Source organism: Salarias fasciatus, chromosome 9 (genome assembly GCF_902148845.1).
Source record: "Salarias fasciatus chromosome 9, fSalaFa1.1, whole genome shotgun sequence".
Taxonomy (NCBI): Eukaryota; Metazoa; Chordata; class Actinopteri; order Blenniiformes; family Blenniidae; genus Salarias; species Salarias fasciatus.
In genome coordinates, this window is record NC_043753.1 from 17,759,117 (window position 1) to 17,778,837 (window position 19,721).

The following is a 19,721-nucleotide window of genomic DNA, read 5'->3' on the forward strand; positions in this document are numbered from 1 at the left end:
GACCTGGGACAGAACCATCCTCTTCAAACCCAGAGTCACCTGTGCCTGAACCACCGGCTGCTGCTGCTGCTGCTGCTTCTTCTGCCTCTTCTGCGCAGGCTGGCTGTTCATCTGCTCCTACACCTTCAGGTGTGTTGGAATTTTGCTAAGGTTGAGAATGTAGGAATATTTTAAAAGCTTTGAAAAAGATCCACACAATCAAGTAGATTCCAAAAAATACTATAGATATATCTTTCTGGAGAGCTACGTGCTTGTGTCAAAAAAATATTTCTTTTGAAACTTTTATCTTACTTTTGGGTCCAATAGTCATTCATTTGTGTGTGTCTTTGAATGATGAACTGTGAATCTAGGAATTTTTCTGAATTTGTTTAGATGCCCGTTTTTTTTTTGTTTGTTTTTTTTTTTTTTTGTTTAACATATACTGAAATATACAGCAAATAAAGGCTGTGAGAAAACTTGCATGCTTGTAAGCTAAATTTGGTTCCCAGATGTGAAATAATCAAGGTCAGTTTAAATAACAATTGTACTATGAATGCTCATTTACTTTGACATAATTTAACATAAAAGTTGTTTATATATTGTTAAATTACACATATTCTTCTTTTAATACAGAATTTAGTTGTTGCTTATGTTATTTTCTTTGTAATAATTGGTTGAATTGTGGGTGAAACATATTTCAGCTGTCAGGATTCTCATTGTCCTGTGTTTCTTTAAAGGGCCACCTCGTAAGAGGCAAAGAAGAAGGCTCCAGGACCGCTCAGAGCCATCATCCTTTGAGCGGGAGATGCTGGCAGAACTGAGGAAACCCTACTCAGAAGATGAGCACTTCCTCCTCTCTCTGCTTCCTCTCCTGCAAAAAGTGCCGCCTCAATCAAAAGATTTTGTCAAATTTCAAATACACAAAATATTAAATGAAAGCAGCACTTTTATGCTAAATTTGGAACAATTGGAGCCAACTCGGTAATTTGACCTGAATGAGGTGACACTTTTTGCAGGAGAGGAACCAGACTCCATGGTGTGTCCCTCCTCTTCCACCGCACCTCCTCCAATCAAGATCCTTTCTATTCTTGTCTCTATATTTTATGTATATAGTTTTATGTTTTGTTAAATAAAAAAAGTTATGCTCTCTGCAACTCTTTTCTGTTTTTGACTGTGACTTTAAGCACACCTTTATCATTTTATAATCCTGATTGATTGAAAATGTTGATTTCCCCAATTGTAGATATTTAGTTTCATATAATCTTAGAAGGAAAAAAACAGTTTTCTGTTGGAAATTTGTTTTATTTATTTCACCTTGTGCTGTTTAGACTGGTCTGAACGTGCATGTTGTGGTGATACAGAAGTCTGGGGAAGGAGTAGAGTCTGGCAGCCATTACCTGCAAACAGGATGGAAAAAAAAGCTCCAAAGAGCATATTAATATCGAAACATACACAAGAAAAACATTAATATACACATTTTATTAGTACATTGTTAAATGTAGATGCTTAAATGTTATAATAGAAGGAGTGCTCTTTAGGTATTTGTGGGTGGCTCTTAAAAGAGCCATTGTGGGTCAGTCCTGTGAGGACATGACTATTCTGCTGGCTGCCACGGTACTGCTCCCTCCTCGCAGAAGTGGGCCATGAACACATCTCGTGTGTTGAGTGAGTCTCGGGTCGCATTGTTGGCCCCCATCCGCCGCACACCTGGAAGTGGCTCCTCTTGCTCCACCGCTCCTCTGAATGCAGGCGCTCGCCCATCTGCAGACGTCCTCATGAAGTTGTGGAGAACACACGTCGCCTTCACACACTTCTCAACAACTTCAGGGTGGATTTCCAGCAGAGTGCGGAACATCCTCCACTGTGAAGACCAAATCCCGAACGCATCCTCCACCACCAGCCGGGCCCGGGAGAGGCGGTAGTTAAAGATGCGCTGCTCCAGGGTTAGGCCACCACGTCCAGGAAAGGGGCGCATCAGGTAGGGGCGAAGAGGAAAGGCCTCGTCTGCCACAAATACATGAGGCTGGGATCCTCCATGGTCACCTCCGGGTAAATGCTGGTTTGGAGGCAGATCCAGAGTACCTGCACGCAGACCCTGGCCAAAGGCGGAGTTGGCAAAGATCCCTCCATCGCTGCTTTATGTAACAGCAGAGGGAGGGGAGGAGGAGAGCTCTGCTGGGCTCGGCATCCGTCAGTCATGCAAGCACGGTGAGACAGGAAGGATTGTTGCTCTTTAGTGATGTAACGGGCCTGACGACCTTTAATGACAACACTTTTCACAACAGAAGCAGAGGGTTGAGAAGACCGTCTCGACTGATCGGAGCCCTGGAAGGACGAGGAACGGCGGGCAGCTGAGCGAGTCTGGTCAGGTGCCACGGGGTCCCAAAGGGCAGACCTCCGCCGCTCTGCAGGACGCCGGCGCGGTGGATTCGGCGTGCGGCGGGGGTGGAGGTGGGGGGCGAGCTGCTGTGAGCCTCGGGTCGCCGCCTCCAGACGCTCGATGATCATCTGGATATCGGGACCAAAGAGGGAACAGGTAGAAAGGGGGAGCCCCAGAATACCCTTCTGGTCCCGTTCCGCAAGGGAGGAGAGGCCAAGCCACAGATGTCTCATACCGAGCTGGGCGCTGGCCATGGCACAACCTCCGTTGATGGCGGAGGTGCGGCACATCCGCATCAGGACTTCGAACGTGTTCTGGATCTCCTCAATGTCCTCCGGTGATAAAGCTGTCCGCTCGTGGCAGAGCTTATCAGTGGAGCCTAGGAGAAAAGTCCTATTGTTAGCTAAGGCGAACACCTGATTGCCATTAGCATAACCACGGTCCAGGAAGGCAGCCATGCGCCTGTCTCTTTTCAGATGGCAGCACAGGCTTTCCGCTGAGCCACGGAGTCGAGGTGGGTAACAGGCAGAGCCTCACGGAGTCCTCTCCAGAGACAGGAGGCCAGTCGTCCACACAGCAGTACTCATGGTAGCCTTTCACCGCGCCCCTGGCACTGAGCGGCGCACACCAGTCACGCTGCACGTTGGCCTCCAATGATGGCGGGACACAGCACCGTAGACCGGGACCGAGCCCGTGACTGGGTTGCTAGTCCAAGTGCGAAGTCGCGCTGCGCCGGCTTCGGAGGTTGCGGCAGGAGCGCCAGGCTGGTGTGGCCCACAGCAGTGGTGAAGAGCCCCGCGAGGTGCTCCACAGGCTTGCGGGGGGCACTCAGACGGCTGGCCTTGGAGAATGTGGAGAGGGAATCATCATGCCGTGCAGACTTCTCCGAGCCGGAGGAGCTACAGCAGCTCCTTCACCGACTCGGCCCAGTCGGTGACGGAGGCGGGAGCGGCGGCGAAGTCCACGCCGGTCTTGCCTGGAACAGAAGCCGGTGAAATGGCGCCCATGAATGCCACTTGACGCTCGGACTCTTCGAGTGGGAGGGTGAGACAGGCAGGGCAGGAAGCCCGCTGGCGCTGATGCTGCCAGCCCAGGCAGGTGAAGCAGCGCTCGTGGCGGTCTTGCTCGTGAAGCGGCGTGCCGCAGCCACGGCAGGAAAACGGCCCGACGCCGGATGGCGACCCTTTGCGGGCCGGCTTGTCCATGTCTTTGTTTCTTCGTCTTGGTCTTGAACGGAGCTTCAGATCAGTCTCAAAGGCTGAGAAAGAAGAGGGAAGTGGAGCTGGCGCTAGCTGATTATATCCCCTTGGTGAGGGGCGTGGCAGTGTGTCAGCACACGTGCGGGATTGGGATTGCGATGTTTTCAGATCTGTCTCAGTGACTGGCTGGCGCCAAAGGGGAGTACCAAAAGCAAAGCCCGTAGGTGGGCTAAGCACCACACGAAGTGGAATCATATATTCAGTTTTATAATAAATAATTGAACATACATGTTATAGTTCCATGAAAAGAGGATCCAAATTCTTTGACATATTCAAACTCTTTTTAAAATAAAGTTTTCAAAGTAACTTTGCCTAGTAAATAATCAACTCAAAGTTAACTAAATTACTTTTTGAAGAACTAACCAGTACCCATAACTAATTACTTTCTAAATGTAACTTGCGCAACACTGGTGTTGAGTAGTACGTGGAGCCTGTGAAAAGCTAACTCCTCTGGATTCATGAATTTCTAAAGAGTAACTTGACTCTCGTTCTGCTCTGTGAAACACACCACAGGTATGAACGCAGTGCCAGGAAACACTTCTACAAAGGTGAACTGTATCCAGTTACACTTCCAAGGGCACCTTTTGTTTGTGCCTTGTTACTTGTTACCAATCTTTTCATTGCTTTAATGATTGAACGTGCTTGGTTGTCTTGGCATTTTAAAAGATTCTTTACATCAGTGACACTAAACAGTGTTAATCATGTTCTTCTGTGGTAAATTTGAAGTATTAGTAAGAACATCTCGGGTGAAAGGTTTCATAACACTACACCTTCAGGTTCCAGTGATAAATGTCAACAAAGATGACAGTAAACTGTGTCAAAGAATCACAGCGAGAACGAACTGAAGTGACCTAACTGGGTCGGACAGCAATGATCAACCTTCCTGTAAAACCACTGCGAGTGGTTATATCCACTTCCTGTTTCAGACAGCGGTCCGTACAGTGCAAAGAAAGCTGGCCCTTCGCGGAGGATTTGAGTGTCTGTCCACAGCAGCTGACTTTGCTCTGCAGGATTTTAAAAAGCTCTGCACAACACGCCACAGTGTTATCTTCACTGTGTAGAAAGAAAGAATGGATGGATGCAGGAAAAACATGACCTTATTGTTTGCAGTAGTCCATTTTGATTCTTCAATTTCCTGATTATTGGATTAATAACTAGCTGACAATCATCAGTGAAGTCAAGGAAGTAACAAAGCTGTTTTATAACAGTATCTGAAATTGATTTACTTAGGAAATGAAACATTAAATTGAACATTTAATCTAAAACTAAAATAAATCAGTTGACAAGCCATACTTTCTTGATATCCTTGTTCAAATGTGGCCCTCTGGTTGCAAATATGACATTTGTTTGGTCTCACAACCATAAAAGTTAATCATTTCAGTTCTGTAGCTAATCAGCTAGGCAGCCACATTTGCAAGTTAAATCCTACAAGCTCAGAGCAGAGCAGTTTGTCAATGTGATGAAAATGAGACGTTTAACCACACTAAAAAATTACCAGCTACACCTGTCTATCCATCTTGCATGCAAAATCCTGTGTGCACATACAGCAAAGTGTGTAATTGCAATTATCTAAGTTGGTGATTTTAACTTTTTTTTTTTCAAAAGAGTAGTTGTTGACAGAGCATGCCGTCATTTCAATGACAGAACTGTTGAGTCCGATTCCATGTGTCCCTCACGTAATAAACAAAAGGAAAAAAAGGCAGCTGGAAAACACATCATAAAGATAAGAAAGTCTTTTTTATTGAGATCTCAAACAATTAAACAGCAACTTTAAACTCAGACTGGCACAACGACATTTGAGTTGACAAATGAAATGCAAATAATTATCAGTTTCCTGTTCTTCCTGATGTCATGCAACAAGTTATCGTCTCCTATGCAACATGTTGCTTCCTCCAAATAATTGAGAGGAATCTTCTGTTTTTGGATTGAAACCAAAATGCGCCCAAATTTTAACAAACAAAATCTGGCTGTCATTGCACTTTTAAATGTGACTTTTGAACCACAATTTATTTTAATATTTTAAAAAAGAGAGACTACGAAAGCAGTGATAATATATTTCTTTTAAATGTTTGTTTCATCTTGCAGTCTTTATGTGGGTACATTGAAATTACTGTGATCATTACGCATATATAACTGTGAACACATGAATATGAAATAACTGTAACAACGTCAATCTTAAACATGAATAAAAAAAGAACAAAGGTCCGCCCATCAGGTTGATTCTGACTTCTAAACCTGATGTTTTTTCTCAAATCACTGAACATTGATTCGTCCCTGAATGAAGAGGTATCGAGGCTGACAAACCAGATGGTTAAATAAAAAAGAAACAATAGCACACGATCGTTTCATGCAACCAAAGAAGGGCTGGGCTTGTCTAAAAGCCAAAAGATGTTAAATCAACAAACAGCAAGAAATAAAAGGAGAAACAAAATGACCAGTAACAGAAAATCATCCTGATAGAAAACTTTGGAAAATCAATCTGCAGTATTTGACATGTCATTTAACTACTCAGAAGCTAATGTAGTAACTCATCTTTTTTCTTTTTTTTTAATTTTAAATACATCACTATTACAAAGTAATATCAACAGATAAAAGATCTACACACAATCAAATAATAATCAAAAGTCAATGACTACCTACACAAGTGTTTCACAACTGTACACACATTGCAGTGCATGAGAAAAAAGAAAAACATTTACAGTTTGGTCACAAGTGGGAATAGTTTGATTCCCTCGACAACAGAAAATCATAGTGACAGTTTAGAAGTGCAGCTCTGTCGGGGCGGAGGAGTTATGGGTAACATGCTGTCAAAAACTGATGATGGCTTTATGCAGACGACAGCATTCGCTTCTTTCGTCTTATAATCATGTTCCAGATATGATTACAGGCTAAAACATGACAATAAGTCTCTGGACAGAATGAAGAAAAAAAAAAAAAAGTTGAAGTGAAAAGCCCTTTCATACCTCAGTGAAGGCTGCAGTATCAAGAATACACCCACTAACGTGTCAGATTAAAAAAAATAAATAGAATAAATCACACACAGAATTGTACATTCAGTAACATTTCAGTTGTTTCATCCTTTTCTGTGGCGCCACATGAGAAGATCTGTCACCAGGTTCATGTGAGTCGAGGGCCTTGAGAGTCCATCAGTGTCTTGTCAATCTGAAAGCAAATACATGGAGATTTTTTTTCTTTTTAATATGGACCCTTTGTGTCTGAAATAAAGATTGATTTGATTTGATTTGATTTGATTGTTCAGTTATATCGACAGCAACTATGACATTTTTAATAATGTCATATTTGGGGGGTTTAGATCAATTAGAAAGCCAGAGGATTTTCATTTCATCCTTAAATGTATATCTACTGTTTTCATGCAACAGGTTTCAAGGCATAATTTATAAATATAACGTATCTCCATTATAGCTACAATAAATACAGTAAAGAAAATGTGGTCTGATAAAATTATTCATAGTTTTTCACATTGATTAGTTTATTTTATCTGGATTTCCTCTCTTAAATTAAAGTGAAAAAAAAGAAGTGAAAAGGCATTTCCTGAGACTCAGATTTCTGCTGTTGTGAAATGTTGTGGGCCTTGTGACGACACTGCACCTTAAACTCAAGGAAACTTTCAGTTTAGATAAAATAAAAGATAAAATAGAGGGATTAACTACGATATCAACACATTTTAAAATACTACAGTGTTCATTCACTCAGCAAAGACAGCAACATTATCAACTATTTGGAGGTGTATGGCTGGGCTTTTCTTTTTTCAATACAGCTTCTTGCTGTAATGAATAACAAAAAGTAGATTAATACAGGAAGAAAAAATTAGCTGGCATTTGCTTTAAACCTCCAAAAAATTGAGGAAAACTGCAAAGTGAAGGTGGGGATTCTATGTGTCTACTAGTTAATGATTGGGTTTGTCAATAATAGTATAAAACGTTAAATATAACGGCTCTAGATTTCTGATCAGAAGAAGAATCTTCACTCACTGGAAAGCGAGTCCACCTTCATTGCTTCTGACAAAGCCAGGCCAGAGTTCTGTTTGGGCCGGGCCCCAAGCTCCTGCACATCTCGGGTTGGATTCTTGTTCTCGTCCAGAGTTTTCTTCTCCGCCTCGCCCACCTCTGGGTTATAGTAGCCTCCCTCTTCTGCCACCAGCTTCTCCACCCTCTCCATCAAACGTCCCACCTGGGGATGCTCCCCGAAGATGCAGTTATTGATGACAAAGTACCTTCGCTTGCACTTCTCCAGCACCCACTGCAGCTCTTTGCCCTCCCGGCGAATGTACCTCTCGATGGAAATCGTCCGCAACACCTCTGCCCAGGTGAACACCACGATCGTGTGTCTCCACACGTGCTCCCCGAACAGGCTCACGTGCTCCTCGATGCGGGAGCGGTCCACTTCGGTGAACATCCCCACGGGGATGGCCAGCAGGAAGGCGTGTGGGCCCGGAGGACAGAGAGAGGCTCCCCGTACCAGCTCCTCTTTGTAGGACGGCGGCGTGTCCTGGGCGGAGAACCAGCCCGGAGTGTCCACCACGGTCACCTGGCGCCCCTGCACCTCCGTCTCCCTCTTGACGCAGAACTCGGCCGCTCGCTCCAGGCGAAACTCCTCCCTGCCTAAGATGGTGTTGGCCGTGAGGCTTTTCCCCGGCCACCTCCAGCCGAGGACCACCAGACGGACTTCGGGCAGACGCCGGGCCGCCTTGGCTGCCGCCGCCGCCGCCTGCTTGGCCTCTTCCTCTGCTCCAGAAGCATCTCCAGCTGCATGCAGGGAGCCAGTGATTTCAGCATGTGAGAGAAGAAGTAGGAAATAACTGAGTGTTGATATAATAACTTCAGACAAGCAGTTCAAAATATCAGCTCAACTATTATCTTGGGATTATATGAACAAATGTAAACACACACAAACAGGTTTATACACAAACACACAACTGCAAGCGTGATTTCAACAGAATCAGCTTATATTACTTTTAAAATGATATATCTGAGCAAAATTTTAAAAAACGGATTTTGATAGAAACTTCTCAGTGGATGATGTAAGCTGAAGTCAAACTGGCTCATTCCAACGACGCTGAAGTTGGCTTCCGATTCGCCAGCTTCCGATTCGGCACTTAAGGGAAAAGTTAAGGGGAAATGAAATGAACGTGCAGTGTGACAGTTTATCCACTGATTACCTGTTTTTTTTCGACACTTCTTGATGTGTAAACATTTTAGACATTTGGGTAAGACATTAACTATGCCTCACAAGAACTATTATATTTGTGAAAACATTTGAGGGGAAATTTAACCGTTTTTGCTGTATAACCACTCCTTATTACACCAGGTCCAGATTGAAAACCACTGCACCGAGACTCTTCAAATCTGGACTGAATTATTCTACACAGACTACAGATTCATAAAAACATAGTCTCTGATTTGTGAAACTTTTATTCTATTTGTGAAAACGCGATAAAGGCACATTTCACAGTTTTTTTGTCATCCAGACCACATGACACCAGGTCGAGGTCGAGAACCACTGCACCTAGACTCTTCAAATTTGGACTGAATTATTCTACACAGACTACAGATTCATAAAAACATAGTGTCTGATTTGTGAAACTTTTATTCTATTTGTGAAAACGCGATAAAGGCACATTTCACTGTTTTTTTGTCATCCAGACCACATTACACCAGGTCTAGGTCAGGAACCACTGCACCTAGACTCTTCAAATTTGGACTGAATTATTCTAAAGAGACTGTAGATTCATAAAAACATAGTCTCTGATTTGTGAAACTTTTATTCTATTTGTGAAAACGCGATAAAGGCACATTTCACTGTTTTTTTCTCATCCAGACCACATTACACCAGGTCTAGGTCGAGAACCACTGCACCTAGACTCTTCAAATCTGGACTGAGTAATTCTAAAGAGACTGTAGATTCATATAAAAATAGTCTCTGATTTGTGAAACTTTTATTCTATTTGTGAAAATGCAAAAAAGGCACATTTCAGTGTATTTTTCTCATCCAGACCACATGACACCAGGTCTAGGTCAGGAACCACTGCACCTAGACTCTTCAAATTTGGACTGAATTATTCTAAAGAGACTGTAGATTCATAAAAACATAGTCTCTGATTTGTGAAACTTTTATTCTATTTGTGAAAATGCGATAAAGGCACATTTCACTGTTTTTTTCTCATCCAGACCACATGACACCAGGTGTAGGTCGAGAACCACTGCACCTAGACTCTTCAAATCTGGGCTGAGTTATTCTAAAGAGACTGTAGATTCATAAAAACATAGTCTCTGATTTGTGAAACTTTTATTCTATTTGTGAAAATGCAAAAAAGGCACATTTCACTGTTTTTTTCTCATCCAGACCACATGACACCAGGTCTTGGTCAGGAACCACTGCACCTAGACTCTTCAAATCTGGACTGAATTATTCTACGCAGACTGTAGATTCATAAAAACATAGTCTCTGATTTGTGAAACTTTTATTCTATTTGTGAAAATGCGATAAAGGCACATTTCACTGTTTTTTTCTCATCCAGACCACATGACACCAGGTCTAGGTCGAGAACCACTGCACCTGGACTCTTCAAATTTGGACTGAGTTATTCTAAAGAGACTGTAGATTCATAAAAACATAGTATCTGATTTGTGAAACTTTTATTCTATTTGTGAAAATGCAATAAAGGCACTTTTTGCAGTTTTTTCAGCATATAGACCACACTACACCAGGTCTATGTCGAGAACCACTACACTTACACTCCTCAAAGGCTATTTTTTCTCTGTTGAGTGTAAGGCTGCTACCCCTTTTTTTTTGTTCCTTTCCTGCAACATTGAAGGTTTTCCATTATCTTACTGTGTCTGCCTTACTGTTTTCTTTATTCTACTTCGTAAGTGCTTCGCCCGCCTACGGGCTTCGCTAGTGGCACTCCCCTTGGCGCAGCCAATCAACTGAGACCACAAAAGTTCGACGCACCAGTCCCCGCCGCCCGATGGCGCAGCTCCACGCCCCCCGAGGGTTTACCCCAAGCTGGAGGCAGCCATTCTCCCTTTTTCTGAATCAGCATCACTTCAGACTTTCAGAAGCCACAAGTTTCTTCGGATCAAGACGGATGGACCGGCCTGTGACCAGTCGCCATCGGGTGTCGGGCTTATCATCCTGCTCATCGACCAAGATCTTCACGAGCGCTACTTTGCCTGCCTCGGCTGACAGCATCACTGCCAGTCGCCTTCCTGCATGCCTGCCGCGCTCTGCCGCTTGAGGTAACCCAGCAGAGAGCAGCCTTTATGGGCGCTGTCTCACCGGCTCCCACGCATGCAGCAGCAGCAGCAGCAGCAGCAGCAGCAGCGGCATCCCCGTGTGTAAGGAGTCCACGCAACGCGACGGCACCTTCTCCAACTTTTCTAGACCGTCGTGAGACGGGTTAGTTTGCCCTACTCATGATGTGTTGTTGCAGTACTCCTGCCTGAGACCCCTGCGAGCCTGTGGAGCACCTCGCGGGGCTCTTCACCTCCACCGCTCAACGCACTGGCTTTGCGCTTCTGCCTCCGAGCTGGCGCAGCATGACTTAGCTCTCGGGCTAGCAACCCAGTCAAAGACTCGGTCCAGGACTGCGGTGCTGTGTCCCGCCATGCCACCGTTCCAGGCCTACGGGCGGCGTGTCTGAGATGCCCGGCTCACCGCCAAGAGGACGGTGAGGGTTGTGTTACATCGCTAAGGAGCAGCTATCCTCCCCTCTTCCCGCGCTTGTATGACTAAGCATACCAAGCTCGGCGGGGCTCTTTCCCTCCCTTCTCTCGCTACGTGATATAGCAGAGAATGGCGAGCGGAGTGCGCGCAAAGCGGCCCGGACACACGGCGCTATCACCGGCTCTTACTCCACGCGCTCGCCGCGCTGCTGCTGTGTAAGCGGGACGCAGCAGCGAGCTTGGCCACTGGCTCTCCCGCCGAGCGTGATGCACAAATGGAGCGCTGTCGAGGTCCTGCACGGTGCCTCGCAACGCTCCAAACTACTTTCCGCTGGCTCCCGCCTGTGTTAAGCACAGCGAGGCGTCAGAGCGGTGGAGCCACGCCGGCCGGGTCCCCGCTGATGAGCGCCCCGCCCCGGTAGCATCACCGTGGTCGGCGGCCCGAGAAATTTCGGGACCACACCGCCGGGTTCGTCCCCAACAAACGCGGCTCCGAAGCGGCTGCCCGAGCTCTTTCATGGGACACCCCTTCAACAGCCCTTTTCGCCGGGGTCCCCGTCGTCCCCCGAGGCCGGGAGGATGGGTGGGCTGTCCCCTCAGGCCGTGGTACAGCCACTCACGCTCCGCTTCAGATGTGGTGTGCTATGTTGGGACCGCTTTCTCCCTGGTTGTCCAGGACGCTGAGAAGCGGCTATGCCCTGCAGTTCGCCTGTCGCCCGCCTCTCTTCAATGGGATTCTTCGTAGGCGGCTCGCATGCCCTGCAGGTGTGGCCGCTCTCGAAGCAGAAGTGTCCCCGCTCCTCCGCCGGGGCGCAGTTACGGAGCTGAGCACGGAGGACGCGCACTCGGGTTTTTATTCCCCCTACTTCTTGGTTCCCAAGAAGAGCGGAGGCATGATACCCATTCTGGACCTGCAGGTCCTAAACACTCACATAGCCACCAGGAGGTTCCGTATACTGATGGTCAAACACTTCCTGGAGAGCTCCTGCAGTTCTTGGTGAACCGGGACAAGAGCATGCTCACCCCAGTTCAGCACACGGCTTACCTGGGTTTGGAGCTGGACATGCTCTCTATAAGGACCCGCCTCTCTGCGGACAGGCGAGCCTCCCTCCTCTCAGCCCTGAGGTCTGCAGTGACCACACCTCTGGTCAGGGTCCGTTTGGTCAGGACCGTCCTGGGTTTTTAATGGCCGCGGCCCACCCAGTGGTACCTGGGTGGGCCTTCAACACATGCGCAGGCTGCAACGGCGGTGTGCATGCCTCCACTGCTTGGGGAAGCGGGACGGATGCAGAAAGGTCTCGATCCCTCCCGGGGCACGTCAGGATCTCCTTTTCTGGATGGATCCTGCTGTCCTATGAAGGGAGTCCCCCTGGGCTGCGTATTGCATCACGTCGAGGTGTTCACGGATGCATCTCTCGCAGGATGGGGAGGCACCCTAGACCACCACGTGGTGGGGGGTGCCTGGGATTCCATGGAGTTCCTCCAGGCCCTGCTGGATGGCTGCCGCGCTGCATCCACACTGCAGTGTTTGCGTTGGCCATTACAGCAGGTTACGGCTGCTTCGGCCGCTTCTCTGCATGCAGTCACCCGTTGGTGAAGCATTTTCTGCGCGGCTACGGCCACCCCCCCAGGCATGTGGTCTCCCCGTGGGATCTCCACATTGTGCTGAAGGGTCTTAAGGGGCTCCCTTGAGCTTTTGGAGCAGGCGGAGGACCGCTTTCTCTCCTTGAAGGCCGCCATCTTGCGCCTTGTCGGTCCACCCATCCTGCATGGTGTTTAGCCAGGATGGGGGACTTGTGCATCTCTGGCCTAACCCGGCCTTTCATCCCAAGGTGGTCACTTCGGACTTCCGGTCGCGAGTGATCCGGGTCAGAACGCTTGGCTCCCTGCCTGGCTCGTCTGAGAACGACCCACGGCTGTGGCTGCTGTGCCCGGTTAGGGCCCTGCGTCTTTATGTCCAGCGCACAGCTGGCTTTCACACCATGGACCAGCTGTTTTTGAGGTTTGGTGCCCTCTCAGCTGACCTCTCAGCGTCTCGCCCACTGGGTGGGGAGCACTACTGCAGCTGCTTGTGAGACACAGAATGTCTCGCTGCCAGCAGTGATTCGTGCTCATTCCACACAACATGTGGCTGCCTCTGCATCCCTGTGCAGAGGTGTCACAGTGGGTGACATCTGCCACGCTGCCTCCTGGGCCTCTGCGTCCACTTTTGTGCGTTCATATCTGTTGAATGTGTGTACAGGCTCTGTGACCATGTCGGGTTCCGTGAGAACGCGAGTTCGGTCACTTAACCGTTTCGGTCCTTTAGCCTTCCCGCCACGGACCAGGACTTTCCCCATCTGCCGCTTGGTTTTTGCCATGGTCTGCGGATGTTGTTGCAGTGGCGGCGCTTAGCGGGAACAGGAGTTCTGCCGCTTGCCGTATTGGATTCTCGATCCGGCTGCCGCTTCCCTTGTGTGGGTCACGGACCAGGGGTTCCCCGCCTGCCGCTGTGGCTTGCCCCGGCCATCGTGTGTCTCTGTCGCTGCGGCGATGCTTGTTCACGTCGTGGGTGGCGCTTTGGCGCATGGATGCTCGCCTCGTTCTTTGGGAGTTCTGCGGCCGTTCTGAACGTACAGTTTGTTTACTTCCGCCTTGCGCACCAATCCCGTCAGCAGGCCAGCTGGAGGTACATTCATTGACCTACGGCCATCGCCTGGGTGTGTGCCACTAGCGAAGCCCGTAGGCGGGCTAAGCACTTACGAAGTAGAATTAGAAGTTACGGGACGTAACTCCAGTTCTACGAGTAAGTGCGTGCCCGCCTACCTGCTGGCCCCGCTGTCTGCTTCCCTTACTTGGCTGATTCAGAAAAAGGGAGAATGGCTGCCTCCAGCTCGGGGTAAACCCTCGGGGGGCGTGGAGCTGCGCCATCGGGCGGCGGGGATTGGTGCGTTGAACTTTTGCTGTCTCAGTTGATTGGCTGCGCCAAGGGGAGTGCCACTAGCGAAGCCCGTAGGCGGGCTAAGCACTTACGAAGTAGAATAAAGAAAACAGTAAGGCAGACACAGTAAGATAATGGAAAACCTTCAATGTTGCAGGAAAGGAACAGGAAAAAAAGGGGTAGCAACCTTACACTCAACAGAGAAAAAATAGCCTTTGAGGAGTGTAAGTGGTTCTCGACCTAGACCTGGTGTAGTGTGGTCTATATGCTGAAAAAACTGCAAAAAGTGCATTTATCGGATTTTCACAAATAGAATAAAAGTTTCACAAATCAGAGACTATGGTTTTATGAATCTACAGTCTGCGTAGAATAATTCAGTCCAGATTTGAAGAGTCTAGGTGCAGTGGTTCCTGACCTAGACCTGGTGTCATGTGGTCTGGATGAGAAAAAAACAGTGAAATGTGCCTTTATCGCGTTTTCACAAATAGAATAAAAGTTTCACAAATCAGAGACTATGTTTTTATGAATCTACAGTATCTTTAGAATAACTCAGTCCAGATTTGAAGAGTCTAGGTGCAGTGGTTCTCGACCTAGACCTGGTGTAATGTGGTCTGGATGAGAAAAAAAACAGCGAAATGTGCCTTTATCGTGTTTTCACAAATAGAATAAAAGTTTCACAAATCAGAGACTATGTTTTTATGAAACTGTAGTCTGTGTAGAATAATTCAGTCCAGATTTGAAGAGTCTAGGTGCAGTGGTTCTCGACCTAGACCTGGTGTAATGTGGTCTGGATGAGAAAAAAACAGTGAAATGTGCCTTTATCGCGTTTTCACAAATAGAATAAAAGTTTCACAAATCAGAGACTATGTTTTTATGAATCTGTAGTCTGTGTAGAATAATTCAGTCCAAATTTGAAGAGTCTAGGTGCAGTGGTTCTCGACCTAGGCCTGGTGTAATGTGGTCTGGATGAGAAAAAAACAGTGAAATGTGCCTTTATCACGTTTTCACAAATAGAATAAAAGTTTCACAAATCAGAGACTATGTTCTTATGAATCTACAGTCTCTTTAGAATAATTCAGTCCAAATTTGAAGAGTCTAGGTGCAGTGGTTCTCGACCTACACCTGGTGTCATGTGGTCTGGATGAGAAAAAAACAGTGAAATGTGCCTTTATCACGTTTTCACAAATAGAATAAAAGTTTCACAAATCAGAAACTATGTTTTTATGAATCTGTAGTCTGTGTAGAATAATTCAGTCCAGACTTGAAGAGTCTAGGTGCAGTGGTTCCTGACCTAGACCTGGTGTCATGTGGTCTGGATGAGAAAAATACACTGAAATGTGCATTTTTTGCATTTTCACTAATAGAATAAAAGTTTCACAAATCAGACACTATGTTTATATGAATCTACAATCTCTTTAGAATAATTCAGTCCAGATTTGAAGAGTCTAGGTGCAGTGGTTCTCGCCCTACACCTGGTGTCATGTGGTCTGGATGAGAAAAAAACAGTGAAATGTGCCTTTTTTGCATTTTCACAAATAGAATAAAAGTTTCACAAATCAGAGACTATGTTCTTATGAATCTACAGTCTCTTTAGAATAATTCAGTCCAAATTTGAAGAGTCTAGGTGCAGTGGTTCTCGACCTAGACCTGGTGTAATGTGGTCTGGATGAGAAAAAAACAGTGAAATGTGCCTTTATCACGTTTTCACAAATAGAATAAAAGTTTCACAAATCAGAAACTATGTTTTTATGAATCTGTAGTCTGTGTAGAATAATTCAGTCCAGACTTGAAGAGTCTAGGTGCAGTGGTTCCTGACCTAGACCTGGTGTCATGTGGTCTGGATGAGAAAAATACACTGAAATGTGCATTTTTTGCATTTTCACAAATAGAATAAAAGTTTCACAAATCAGAAACTATGTTTTTATGAATCTGTAGTCTGTGTAGAATAATTCAGTCCAGACTTGAAGAGTCTAGGTGCAGTGGTTCCTGACCTAGACCTGGTGTCATGTGGTCTGGATGAGAAAAATACACTGAAATGTGCCTTTATCGCGTTTTCACAAATAGAATAAAAGTTTCACAAATCAGAGACTATGTTTTTATGAATCTGTAGTCTGTGTAGAATAATTCAGTCCAAATTTGAAGAGTCTAGGTGCAGTGGTTCTCGACCTAGGCCTGGTGTAATGTGGTCTGGATGAGAAAAAAACAGTGAAATGTGCCTTTATCACGTTTTCACAAATAGAATAAAAGTTTCACAAATCAGAGACTATGTTCTTATGAATCTACAGTCTCTTTAGAATAATTCAGTCCAAATTTGAAGAGTCTAGGTGCAGTGGTTCTCGACCTACACCTGGTGTCATGTGGTCTGGATGAGAAAAAAACAGTGAAATGTGCCTTTATCACGTTTTCACAAATAGAATAAAAGTTTCACAAATCAGAAACTATGTTTTTATGAATCTGTAGTCTGTGTAGAATAATTCAGTCCAGACTTGAAGAGTCTAGGTGCAGTGGTTCCTGACCTAGACCTGGTGTCATGTGGTCTGGATGAGAAAAATACACTGAAATGTGCATTTTTTGCATTTTCACTAATAGAATAAAAGTTTCACAAATCAGACACTATGTTTATATGAATCTACAATCTCTTTAGAATAATTCAGTCCAGATTTGAAGAGTCTAGGTGCAGTGGTTCTCGCCCTACACCTGGTGTCATGTGGTCTGGATGAGAAAAAAACAGTGAAATGTGCCTTTTTTGCATTTTCACAAATAGAATAAAAGTTTCACAAATCAGAGACTATGTTCTTATGAATCTACAGTCTCTTTAGAATAATTCAGTCCAAATTTGAAGAGTCTAGGTGCAGTGGTTCTCGACCTACACCTGGTGTCATGTGGTCTGGATGAGAAAAAAACAGTGAAATGTGCCTTTATCACGTTTTCACAAATAGAATAAAAGTTTCACAAATCAGAAACTATGTTTTTATGAATCTGTAGTCTGTGTAGAATAATTCAGTCCAGACTTGAAGAGTCTAGGTGCAGTGGTTCCTGACCTAGACCTGGTGTCATGTGGTCTGGATGAGAAAAATACACTGAAATGTGCATTTTTTGCATTTTCACAAATAGAATAAAAGTTTCACAAATCAGAAACTATGTTTTTATGAATCTGTAGTCTGTGTAGAATAATTCAGTCCAGACTTGAAGAGTCTAGGTGCAGTGGTTCCTGACCTAGACCTGGTGTCATGTGGTCTGGATGAGAAAAATACACTGAAATGTGCCTTTATCGCGTTTTCACAAATAGAATAAAAGTTTCACAAATCAGAGACTATGTTTTTATGAATCTGTAGTCTGTGTAGAATAATTCAGTCCAGATTTGAAGAGTCTAGGTGCAGTGGTTTTCAATCTGGACCTGGTGTAATAAGGAGTGGTTATACAGCAAAAACGGTTAAATTTCCCCTCAAATGTTTTCACAAATATAATAGTTCTTGTGAGGCATAGTTAATGTCTTACCCAAATGTCTAAAATGTTTACACATTAAGAAGTGTCGAAAAAAACAGGTAATCAGTGGATAAACTGTCACACTGCACGTTCATTTCATTTCCCCTTAACTTTTCCCTTAAGTGCCGAATCGGAAGCTGGCGAATCGGAAGCCAACTTCAGCGTCGTCTCATTCCAGCCTTCAGCTGAAGTTACACGGTAATAAACCCTCAATAGTCGAAAACTACTCAGAAATGAAGATAAACGGAGGTCGTCTGTAGTTATCGTGTGTTTTTAAGGCAGCTCCGTGTTGAACGTGTCAAACTCCGGCTCAGTTGTTCGAACCTGGAAACACTTTGTTAACTTTGCGGTCTCGCGCCGAGTTTCTGCGTCAGAATGAAGGAAAGGCGAAGAAACGGCGAATATAAAAACTCACCCGTCGTCTCCAGCGGGTTATTTTCTGCCATTGTGGGTTTTATTCGGCACGGCGGAGGTTACTCGTCTTCGGGCGGTCAGTGTGGAGAGAAGACTTCCTACTGATGACAGCAGTTACCGGAAGCCCGCGGCGGCTTTTCAGAATGAAACCGGGACGTGGAGGAAGGAGACGGACTGCAGAGTCATTCAGTGACGGAGAGGAGAGGAGGACGCTTCACTCACTGCAGATTAACACTTTAATGCTACTTCAAGGTGTACAGACCTGGATTAGGGCCATCTAGAAAAAAATATATATAAAAAGTGGATTTTTTTTTTTACTTGAATCTTACAGGTTAGGTTAAAAAAAAAAAAAGTTAATACACTTTTTTCTGACTTTAAAATAAAAAAAACAGAAAAATAAATAAAGTAAGAATATTGTGATTAAGGTAAGAATTTTGAAAAACAAATGCAAAAATCACAGCAAAATAGCAAAAACCACAACAATAAAAGCCACAATGCAAATGCCACAGTGGGAGTGTTCAGCTGTTGGAAAAACATGCTTTGCTTCTGGGGGACAGTATTTTCTGAAGGAATCAAAGTGTTCCCAAATGATTGACTACAAAGCACATAAATTATGTAGTGACAATTTCAACACAATGACCAACATTACTGATTTCTGAAAACCCATCAAGTCGTAGAGTTTCACTTATTTTTCATTAAACTCTTCTGCATTCAATAGAGTACGTCAGAGAATATTGTCCCCCGGAAACAAAGCTTGTTTATGTGACTGCTGCTCATTCCCAGTGAGGCCTTGCATTTGTGTTCTGATGTTTTTCTGCTGCTTCATTTGCTGCAGTGTTGATGTCTTTTTCATTGACGTTGCTTTATGTTGTTCTATTGTAACCCTTGCTTTTGTGTTGTGGCTTTTTGCTGCTGCCTCGTGGCGTTGGCCCTTCTGGGCCACTGTAGATTTAAGCACAGGTGTAATGTGCTCTATCTTCTTTGTGTTGGTGAGGAGGACCCTGGCAGTAGAGTTCTGAATGAGCTGCAGTTGTCCAACAGATTTTTGCTGACCCCTTGAAACGCATCATTACAAAACATTCAACTTTTAATTTATTAAAACAGGCTTAAAAAATGCTTAATGTAACCTTACACTATTTCAAATTAGAGTTTTGCTCTCCACTGCAAATGGATCTAAAGCTATGAACAATGATTTATTTTCACATGAAAAACATTCAGAAGTCCAGCTCCAAACTGAAGAGTATCACTTGCAGTAGACACGTGAGTGAGGCAGTTGAAAACCACCTGATCTCATGAATCCATGACGCTTCCTCTGTCCTTAATCAACGCAGTGTTCAAAGACAAAACTGAAGAAATGCTTCAGTATAAAAACTTGGGAACTAGGTCACCCTTTTCACCATCAGTATTATCTACATTGGCATTAACATTAGATAAAGAAAACCATGAAAAAGACATCAGTATATATACTTTTAAAAGCAAAATTACAACAGACTTAAGGGAAATTTGAAGAACAGACTTCCTTAAATTGTTTCCTGAAGTATCATGTGAGACTGATCTCCAAAAACCACAATGTTTCTATTGTTGAGACATTCACAAAA

At 44.9% G+C, this 19,721-nt stretch overlaps 1 protein-coding gene across 2 annotated transcripts; it reads right to left on the reverse strand.

Annotated features, from left to right (window-relative positions):
- Nucleotides 1-5,336: 5,336 nt before the first annotated feature.
- On the reverse strand, nucleotides 5,337-18,255 carry gimap4 (GTPase IMAP family member 4). 2 transcript variants are annotated; one of them, XM_030099924.1, is made up of 3 exons: nucleotides 18,125-18,255; nucleotides 7,611-8,384; nucleotides 5,337-6,780 (listed from the first exon to the last, which is right to left on the reverse strand). In XM_030099924.1, the coding sequence occupies exons 1-3, from the start codon at nucleotides 18,153-18,155 to the stop codon at nucleotides 6,776-6,778; spliced, it is 810 nt and encodes a 269-aa protein (XP_029955784.1). In that variant the 5' UTR covers nucleotides 18,156-18,255; the 3' UTR covers nucleotides 5,337-6,775. The 2 variants fall into 2 exon arrangements, with proteins under 2 accessions (XP_029955784.1, XP_029955783.1); XM_030099923.1 differs by lacking the exon at nucleotides 5,337-6,780 and having other exon boundaries at nucleotides 7,603-8,384.
- Nucleotides 18,256-19,721: the final 1,466 nt, after the last annotated feature.